This window comes from Neodiprion fabricii, chromosome 2 (assembly GCF_021155785.1).
Source record: "Neodiprion fabricii isolate iyNeoFabr1 chromosome 2, iyNeoFabr1.1, whole genome shotgun sequence".
Classification (NCBI taxonomy): domain Eukaryota; kingdom Metazoa; phylum Arthropoda; class Insecta; order Hymenoptera; family Diprionidae; genus Neodiprion; species Neodiprion fabricii.
The window spans coordinates 32,763,757-32,774,770 of NC_060240.1; the positions used below are offsets into that span (position 1 = coordinate 32,763,757).

The window sequence follows — 11,014 nt, forward strand, 5'->3', positions numbered from 1 at the left end:
GTGTAAATTTTTTATTTTCCGTGACGTCGAGCATCCCACTGCGAGTGAAAGGGTTAAAAATCTCAAAGAAGTCAAGGCGTGTACTAAGGATGAGAGACGGTTACCGAAGCGATACACCGCACGAATGCAGGTCGAGCAACGAAACAACGATACACGTATTACGGAGCAGGCGTAGAGCCGACAAACACAACTAGAAACCAACAACAGAGAGCAGTGGGAATAAAATTTCGGCTATTCTCGTGCCGCGGGGGTCGGCGAGTCGGCGTGGTTCGCGACTCGAGCGTTTCAGGGTGTGCGATCCGGCGTTGGTTTCACTTCGTCAGTCGGCTTTCGTCGCCTCGTCGTCGCGTCGTCGTCAGTGATCCTCATCGTCGGTCGACCGCGGCGCGGTAACGCTGGTTTTAAACGCGGACGATCGCGCGAACACCGCGCAAGATCCCGAAGCGGCCATCTCGCTCGCCGGAGTGAAACGACCGGAGCTGCGTCTCGACGCTTATAGTCTCGGCGAGTGGGGGATAAGAGAAGCGAAAGGAGCCGACGGAGCCGACGGAGCGGCGAGCAGTGGTCGAGAGATCGACGCCGGGCGGCGGCCGGAGGGAGAGCTTGCAGAGCTTGCTGAGCCTTTGCAGAGCTTCCGGGGAGCTTGCGGCGAGGCTGACTTTACTCAGGATCGGGGCGTCCGAGTGCCGAAATGATAAGACGCGCGGGATTACATCGCCGATCGTTTATCGCCGAGACGGAATCGGGCAGCGGACGCAACTCGACTCGAGCCGTTTTTACAGCGACGAGGCCCGACGTACGACAGACGAAACATCGTGACGGTTAGTCGCTGGCCCGTCGACGACGAGCCCCGGTGAGCAAGGCTGGTGGATAATTCGGAAAGCCAGGAATCCACGACCGAGTGCAAGTGTGAGTGCAAGTGCCTGTGCAACGTGGGAATATTCCTCCTCCGCGTTCCTCTATTTTCACCCATCCGTCTATACGCCTCTCGTCTGTTTATCTCTCCGTCTCGCCGCCCGACACGATTCTTCGGGGCGTAATCATCTTACCCGTGTCCACGACACGTTTGGCCGCGAATCATCGATACCTGTATAATTTTCTCCCGACTTACAACGACAACGAGACGATGATTATTATCGTCCTCTTCGTCCTCACGTTTGCGAAGTAACCTGCGATTTTAGTCGACGACCGTCCGTCTTCTCTCTCACCTGCACCTCGCGTGCGTTGTCGTTTTATTTATTTATTTTTTTTTTTTTTTCTTTATACTTCTTTCATTTTTCTTCTTCGTTTTTTCCATTTCATTCACGCGCGTCGCGAAGAAATGGAGTCGAGTGGAAACAAAGTAAATTGTGCGTCGCATCGCCAGCAACGAAGTACAGCATACTGATTCTTCGTACGGACGCGGAAGTGATCGAGCGGCAATAAAAGCGAGACGGAAGAGAGTTGCCGCCCGGATTATATTATATCGTAAATACGAATACCACGCCTAACACCAAACCCCCCCCCTCTGACCGCTCTCGCGCTCTCTCGCTCTCTCTTTTTTGTCACGGTGACTGCATTCACGCGGTTGGGCGCGCGAGCCCTTGGCACACGTGAAATCCGGCGAAATCGAGTCGTGTATTTATTTAGAAATAGAAAGAAAAACACCGGAAAATGATAGTCTTTGATTGCGGACGTGTGACTCACAATCAGGCTGACCGAGTCTGAATCCGTCATTGCGTGTTAATTACATGATACATGCACGTACCTACGCGTGTCAGAATCGACTAACGAGCGAGCAAAGACCGCGGCTAGCTAGCTGATGTTGTGGCTGGTTATCTGCGGTTCAGATTATAACTGCTCTTGAGGCGTACAAAATCCACACGCGCACCCACGTTCGACTATAGAGCTACGCTTGTAATTAGAGATGGCGGAATAGGTTCTAATATACTCGTCCTTATATCGTCGGTCGCGGTATGCGACGTATGCGTCAATGTGTGTACCCACATACGTAAGTCGTCGACGTTAATTTGTTATTGTTGCGATCCGAGGAGTGGAGAAAACAATTGCGAACATATGTGTAACCAAGGCACCGACTCGCGTATTATCAATTAAATAACGATTATTGTCTTGAATTTCACGGTGGGTAACGAAATTCACGCGATTTAATGACACGCGGTAACGATCGTTGGTCGAAATAATATTTACACGTAATATGCATTATCGTCGTTGTTACAGCGTCGTTTTGTCATTACTGGAGATTATTATCACATTTATACGTCGCGAGTTATCGTACACGCGTGACGAACAACGGATCAACGATAGAAAAATATACAACGAGGAAATTCGTTTCACAGCTGGTGATTAATTTTTATACGAAGAATTGCAAAGTAAACTGGCTAACGATAAATAGGTACGCAATCTGCAGTGGAACGGTATTTCATGCGTACTGTTGTGACTTATGCCGATGTAAGATACTTGTGAGAGAAAGAAAGAAGCAGAGGCCGGAAGAGAGAGAGAGAGAGAGAGAGAGTGGAGGAGGGAGAAACTACACCTACGAATTCCGTTAGTCGAACAATGCACGAGACTGTAGGGATGGGCGATTCTGTCAGATAAATCGAAAACACCGATGTTTGCTTCTAATTAATCGATGTTCGATTCTTTTTTCTCATCATCAGAAGTTGAAAAACTATAATTGTTGACACTGTGTATGTTGTAAAGAAAAAAAATGAGATACCTTATAAAATAAACGGAAACTATTTCTTGGAAATGTGTAAAATTTTGTATTCTTTTCACCGATTTGTCGACATTCTTATTTTCAAGATCGTCGATCGCACAATTATCGTAGATATCGATTACTTTCCGAACATCGCCCGTCCCTGCGTGGGAGATAGGTGTAGAGAAAGTTTCCCCCTTCGCAGCTCCGCTTCGCGCTCCTCGTCGAAAGAGGACGGATAGTCCGACTCCGAGGTCTGACACGTGACGAGCGTTGGATAGACGCTAGACGCTTTGCTAGGTGACTTTTGGGCATTCGAAAGGCGAGTCAGGCACCCTGGGATGGAGGGGCCGGTGCCGCATTTGGAACAGGCCGCTTCGGCCGCCTGCACCATGGCCACGAATTTTTTGGCACCGGTTAAAACCGAGAGGCAAATTTACGAAAATTCTATGCTCGAAGACGACCCCAACGCCAATTCGGTCGTCCCGACATCATTCGAGGATAGGACCGTCCCAAGGTGGGGGCCCAATCACAAAGGGGCCCAGGAATTGGCCAATCTCTACAGTACAGGCGAGTTGCAAAATTATCCTCAATTCTTTACGTTTTTCTGTGTGTGTGTGTGTGTTTTTTAAAACAATTTTTCTCCTCTCTTTCACCTACCTTTTTATCCAACTTACTTTCTTTTTTTTCACATCAGGTCAAATTTAGAAAAATCTACACCATTTTCATTATTTTATTGAATTACTTTGAATTTCGTAGTCGAATCGGTAAAACGTTATATGTGTTTTGAATTGTTTTAAGATTCCGACGAATGTGAAAATAATTCCAGACGATTCTTGATTCGAGAAATAACATCAACGTAACGAAACTTCATCCTCGGGAGTGAGAAACGGGATTAATTTTTTACGAATTCGTTTATTCACAATTTATTGCACTTATTTAATCGAGGTGAAAAGTTTCGAAAAAAAATTGTGAAAACACGCGCGGTTAAAACATCGCGAATGATTCGCGTTCCGTTGTGTGACGACTCTCATCTATTAGATTATCATGTAGCGGATACAACCGCGCTTTTTTTTCATCTTTCAATGTCTGACTTCTTTCTTCCACTCGCTGATAAAACTGTTTCCTGCAAAATTTTCGTTCATTAATTAACAGTCGGTGGTTGATGATACTTTGCCGTTTGCAAATATGTATACGTTTCGCGATAAATAATAATTCCATAGAGGAAAATTTTTTCTTTCCGTGTTTAACTGCTACTATTTTACCCCAGATAGTCAGCATATTATCGATCTTGAAAAACGTAACGCAATCATTTCTTGTTTCGAGTTCTAACATCGCAGTTTTTTTTTCACTCGTTTCATATTCATGTTTTAAAAAAAAAATAAAAATTTATTCATCTTCAATTCAGTTGCGGTTGAATAGTTTTTATTTATTCTCGTAAAATTGACCAGTGTCTGTTAAAATTATCGAATCAAAGTATATTATTCTCTGGTAATCCGTTATAAAGAAATCATTTGCCTCGGCTGGTTTTGAATTCATTGGATCGAATGACGTTTCACTGAATAGCGTCCAGAACACTGGGGTTTCTTTTTTTTTCTTTCTTTCCTTTCCCCACCCCCCTCGAATACAAAAAACGTAAATTTTGCAACGTTTGGGACACAATCAATGGATTAAATGTCGACCACTTCAACACAAGGATGAAGTTTTTAGTGTTGGATTTTGATCGAAAGTCGTTTCATATCACAAATTTACGAAATCGCAATTCGTAGAATCCGTGCCATTTCTTTCATTCCGAGTCAAATGAAAATGAATTGTATTGTTTTTGTTCAGAATTGTGTACAGAGTCGGGCTGTCAAGTCCTTTTTTGCATTCGAGATACGTGGACTTCGATATTCGGCAATAAATACGACAAAGCCGAAGTCGATTATAAAATTGGGAAAAAGTACTTACAACTACGTGTAACGTTACTAACTTAAACCTCGTACTTGAACCAATGAGTTCTCTCTCTAATTCGCGTACGATTTATCGTAGATTCGAAGTGCCTTGCATGATCGAAATGGGTAACTAATACCTTGTGCTCTTCGAGGTAGAGACGGGTTTGTGATAATCGCTATGAGCCTGCAGCCTGTAGGTAGAAATGATTTTTAATTGATATTTCGGATACACGGTCGTTAACGAGTAGATCGTTGTCCACAAAAATCGTTAAACCTGTTGAACGATTGACTTTTCGTCTAACAGATTATGTAAGAAATCGAGGAAGTAAAGATTTAGTATCTGAAGAAAAAGGTAAAAAAATCCTCGTTGATCACGGTCCAGCGAAGCGTCTAGACAGCGAAGGATAGCAAAAAGATAAAAGACGAAGTTGCGTAAACAAATAAAGTGGTAAAACTGCGGTTTGCATAGATTATATAATTTGGAAAAAAAAAAACAAAAAAAAAAGTCTAATAAAATAGCACACGGTACATTTTTGTCCTCGTCCGCCAGAGATCGATCGCATAATTGTACAATATACAAGGTGTTTCAAAAGCGAATAAACCACGTGTTGGTTATAATCTAGGTGTACGTTTAGTGTAAAAATCAAGCAACAACTCATTAATTACAAGCCTAATTTACGACGTAACGTTTAACAACCGTATTCATTCGTCCCGCGATATTTTCGTTATATGTTGCAGGAAAGAGAACTCAGGAATGCATATGCGTCGGTATCTGCATCACGCTTATGATGGTTAATTTTTTATTCATAATGGTACGATTAAGATTGGAAAATCTAAGCGCCATAGCGATCGCCGCTATTTGCGGTATCGTCACCGCGGATTTCGGCTCGGGACTCGTTCACTGGGCAGCCGACACGTGGGGATCCATCGAGCTACCGATCCTCGGAAAGGTGCGGTGGAACATGAGAATTACAACAACTTGTAACGAACAATCGTTGATGAAGTTGGGGTTGTAGGTACGTTTCTTGATTGATCCGTTATTTTTTTTCTTTTTTCTTTATATTTCAGAATTTTTTAAGACCGTTCAGAGAGCATCACATAGATCCTACGAGCATAACGAGGCACGATTTTATTGAGACGAACGGCGATAATTTCATGGTGACGATACCGTTTCTCTGTAAATTAACGTGGGATTTTCTATCGCTACCAGAAACTGAAGTCCAACAAAGGTTTCTCTGGACTTGCTACTGGTTCTTACTCGCCATATTCGTCGCCATGACAAATCAGGTACTGACAATAAATAATAACAATAATAATCGTTATTACGATATGCTTACGTGATTTCAATAATATATCTTATACCTGCAATTGGAAACATTGGAATGAATTGTTCTTACCGCTTTTCCCATACCTAGAGTGTATCAATATTCGAAACAAAAAGCGGATCAATTTGGAGTTGAATCGATGGTTTTATTAACGCGTGAAATATAAGATCGTTATATTTTTAGTGATCTTTCTTTCTTTTTCTTTTTCTTTCTTTTTTTGTCATATGGAATTTGTCCAAAAGCTTTTTTGTTATATTTTTATTATGTAATACGTATAACTTGTCACGCGAGAAAATTTTACCGACGGAGAAGAGGGTGGGGGGTGTTCGCTAAACCTGCATACAAGGCGGGAGTAGTTTACGTGCGCATATGAATGTAAGTTACTGTTGCAAGGCGTGCCAAAGTTTTTACGTCAAAATCAATATAAACGCGTTTATGCTACATAGATAAGAACCGTTTGCTGCCGCGTGCAAAGGGAGATAGAGATAGAGAGGGAGAGAGAGAGAGAGAGAGAAGCGTTTATTCGACCTGGGACAAAGTCCCCTAGAACGGGAATACGAACAGTACACAGACGAAACAGAGAAAGAATGAATAACTTATAAGCTAAATGGTAAGAAGGCAACAAAATTAGGAGAAAAGAGAAAACATGTAACTATAGTTAAACGAGCAAACAAATGGATAAAAATACAGAAATGTAAAAATAAATAGAAATATAAATAAGCAGAAATGGAGGCGTGAATAAAGTAAACTAAAATGCCAAAATAAAAGAAGAGAAATAAATATATTATGAAAAATATACGTTAAAACGTTGAAGCAAGAAAATTTTAAAGCGAAAGAGAGAGAGAGAGAGAGAGAGAGAGAGAGAGAGAGAGACTTCTCTCCGATTATCGTATGTATATACGGTCGTGTGTGTAAGTTACACCTGAGAAGCTGAGAGTGATTCGACCGAAACAATGCCATTTCATTCGTTACAGATCCACAAATGGTCGCACACGTATTTCGGGCTGCCCGGATGGGTGGTTTGGCTCCAAGACCACCGTATAATATTGCCGCGAAGGCACCATCGCGTGCACCACGTAGCCCCCCATGAGACGTACTTTTGTATAACGACGGGCTGGCTGAACTGGCCCTTGGAGAAATTGTGCTTTTGGGCGATCCTCGAGGCTGTCATTGAAAAATTGACCGGATTCAAGCCGAGAGCCGACGACATGAAATGGGCCCAAAAACGGTCTTGAAATCCGGATATAATAATTTACGATAATATATTTTATGACAAACAACGTATGGATGATAATAATAATGATAATTATAACAATAATAATACAGTTTATCGCGACCGCGTGCAGAACCATCGATCGAGGATATTTTCATAAACGTATACTTGCGTACCTGCGAACAAAACTAGCGGGATAATCTAGCGAACTGTGGATTCGAATGATAATTCAATCCGCGGTAGGACGTGGGATTGATAATGGTTCTTTTTTTTTCTCATTCTTTTACCTCCTCTTTGTGATTTATCGAGCCTCGTATATCGCCATGCGTGCACAGCACCCCCGCGATTGTTACCTAACAAACGGCCGGTTTTTAAATTTTTATTCAAGTTGTTTCAATGCACTTTATTAATATCGATACCGTTGAATATGTGTATATATATATATGTGAAGTTGCTATTATACATCGTATATCACATGTATATATATGTATATGATGTATAATTGCAAGTTCACACAATTATGAATTAATTTGTCATCGCTATTATATGAGGCTATATGGATCGAACTACGTAATGCACGTTTCTATAGATGCATACACGTATGTTATACCTATATACATATGGTATGCGACTGTAGATATACCCAGATGCGGGAGTATAGGTATGTATACTGTTGTGTATGATATACTGTCGTTATAACGATGCTTTACAGTTTTGTAAGAAAAAAAAAAAACAGAAGAATTTCCACGCTTATTAATAATTTAGGAATATTATCTAAATGAATAAATTTACAAATGTATCTGTATATTATGAGTATGGTAATTTTTAACTAAAATAATACGACTGGCCTTAAAGGAACCCACGCGCTATGAATAAAACAATATATACGAAGAATATACAATATAAGAGATGATTGAATTTAAAATCCACAGATTGTCGGTGAAAATTGTAGAAACAAAGATGCCTATTTATGAAAATAATATTATTATAATTATTACTGTTGTTGTCATTCTGTGGATTGAACACGCGAATGAAATTAATATAACTCGAAGCATATGTACCTACTCGTATACTTTCAACATTAATAGAGCGAGGAAGAATTTTAATAATTACTGTGTCATTACTTGTTATACGATCGTTAACAATCTAAATCGGCTGTGCTAGCTGAAAGACGCGTTAATGATGATATTACCTATACTATACTAAAAAGAATCGTCCACCAAAGCCTGTATAATATAATATATAATTATTTAATAGACAGCTTTAAGTTTTGTACGTAATATTTGTACACAATATTTCATAAGTATGATATTCGCTAGTGCGGAAACAATTATTACGTTTAAACACAACACGTAGTAATATATTGAAAGTGTATAGAAAAAAAAAAAAATCCCTGAACCTTCATTGCGGATAATTTGCCGCGCTTTTCCTCAATCGGTTGAAATGAAAGTACAATCAAAACTTTCCACTCTATTGTTTCTATTTTATAATGAATGTTCACTCGCGATGTTTTTCTGCATTGCCCGTGTTGCAAAGGTCAGAAGAATTGAAACAACAAAAATCAAAAACAATGCAATATGTACAATTAGTTTGAATACAGTTTGATACTATAGATTTTTGAAAAACTTTTGCGTGCGTGCTTTTCACTTGCGTGCCATAGATTTTACACACTCACACATAATTTATTATATACGTTTTACTGCGCGATACGCGTTGTGCAAAAAAAAAAAATAAATAAAAATGTAAAAATACCTCGAATAATTTGTTACAATTAAAGAATACAATAACGCTTACCGACAATACAAGTTTCTTACACGTAAAGTGAAAAAAAAAGGTAACTTGTATTGTTGATGCTTTGTTAATTTATTGTATACATTTTAATATTATTAAATAACTTGTGCCCAAGATTCCAATAACAACTAAAGTTTTAGCGTAAGAAGAGAACATTCTGTAAGGTTCAGGGACCAAAGATTACAAAAGAACCTATAATATATGCTTATCATTGCGACATGGTTTTCAAAACTAAATGATAGAGAACAAATGTTAATAAGCCTAGATTTGAATATATTGATTATTAAAAGGAAACAGACAGGATCGATCGAAATATTTTTTCGTGTAATAAAACCTACTACCGATAAGCTTTAAACTGAAATATTATTGAAAACTGTGGCTCATTGTCATATAATGCCTTATCTAAAGCGTAGGATCCTATAACCTACAATCATGCGTGGACGGAAAATTTCGTTCACTATTTTCTATACTAATTTTTGCTAAAAGGAATTGTATGCCTGAACGGAATAAATATACGTTTATAGCTTTGCGCAAAGACATGTGAAACACATACCTGAGAAATGTTACCATCTAAGCATCTGACCTAATCAGATTTTTGTAAAACTATTGCACATGCCCTATAATGATGCGTTTACAGTATTCAAATTTTCAGTATAAACTGCTGTTTAGGTATATTCTTGCACTGTGCAACGTGAACTAAAGTAGGTGATAGAAAATGAAGCAACTGATGTTATAGGATTTTCACACCTACTTATGCAAGTGACGAACGATATGAATCGATGTAGGCATATATATGAATAAATAGAATTTTATTCCGAAACCGAGGTAAAGGAAGATATTTATTTCCAGAATTTATATAATGAACGTCCAGCAGCAAGCAGCGTGTGATAAATTCCGCACGGCCTTCAGGCTTTTGAACTTTAGAAATTTCGAGTCCTCAACAATCAATCATAACTGTACATAGGCATACCTGCGTATTATTATAATAAACAACTTGCAGCGTTAGACGTAAGACAGAGTTAATTTTTATTAGAAGCAGTCGTAGAATAACGTTATATCTTGTGATACTGTCAATTTTATACACCTGATTTTTACGATGATACCAAGATTTATATAGATAGATATAAATGCAACACGCAATAATTACCCTTATATTAATTTGTTCCTGTAGAGAAATTTTGGTATTTCACTCTTACGTTAACATATATATTATATGTATATAAGTGATTTTTAACTTATTGCACCCGGATTAATTGTACGATTTAATTTCTTGTCTTTATTAAAGAAAATAGCAACAGAACCAACAACGAAAAAACGTTAATGAATTTTCTACCGATAAATAAACTCAAAAATATTGTTGATATAAAACAAAATGTTTACACCTTCCAATGATTGATGCCGCAGTACATAGTTGGGCAGACAATTTTCAAATTTACACGGTATAGGAAGCGCTATAAGTAACCCTGTGGGGAGGGGGGGGGACGCAGAAAAGTGTTGCCTGTGTTGTCGGTAATGTAACGATCTGCGACATTTTTATCGGTAGATTAATCGATCAAGCCGACACGGCAGAATGCAGACTAACCGACTGTATTTACAGACGTCGGTAACACCCTATTTAATTTTTCTTTACTAAAGTTAACATAAGAAGAATATTTCAAATTCATGTGACTCACTCATACCGCATCCTATCAGCCCAGCCTCCACATCTGTAGTAAAAAAATCTTTCCGTCGTAAACGGAATCTAATTCACAATTTTCACACAAACTTATCACTGCAAATATATACCCGATACCGGAATCACTGACTAGATTTTTTATTCGACGATCTTCGCGATAATTCATATTTATGAGTAATTATATCCTTGACGATCCACTATTGTTGCATCTTAAAATAATACTGTGTAGCCGACGCGTATGATCACTCTTTGACGCGATAAGAAAGTTCACTGACGGAAAATATGCGACAACTTTTCGGCCCCCACAAATGTAACGAAATGTTATTTTGACGACTTTGACACAAGCCGCACTTGTTAGTATCCAATGCGATCAGGTTTTTA

The 11,014-nt window shown here is 39.2% G+C and overlaps 1 protein-coding gene across 5 annotated transcripts; it reads left to right on the forward strand.

Moving 5' to 3' along the window:
- Nucleotides 1-320: 320 nt before the first annotated feature.
- LOC124176157 (plasmanylethanolamine desaturase) lies at nucleotides 321-10,258 on the forward strand. Of its 5 annotated transcripts, none has more exons than XM_046557058.1 (5): nucleotides 321-1,467; nucleotides 2,803-3,265; nucleotides 5,368-5,579; nucleotides 5,698-5,916; nucleotides 6,929-10,258. In XM_046557058.1, the coding sequence occupies exons 2-5, from the start codon at nucleotides 3,037-3,039 to the stop codon at nucleotides 7,187-7,189; spliced, it is 921 nt and encodes a 306-aa protein (XP_046413014.1). In that variant the 5' UTR covers nucleotides 321-1,467; nucleotides 2,803-3,036; the 3' UTR covers nucleotides 7,190-10,258. The 5 variants fall into 5 exon arrangements, with proteins under 5 accessions (XP_046413014.1, XP_046413016.1, XP_046413015.1 ...); XM_046557060.1 differs by having other exon boundaries at nucleotides 2,901-3,265; XM_046557059.1 differs by having other exon boundaries at nucleotides 321-909.
- Nucleotides 10,259-11,014: the final 756 nt, after the last annotated feature.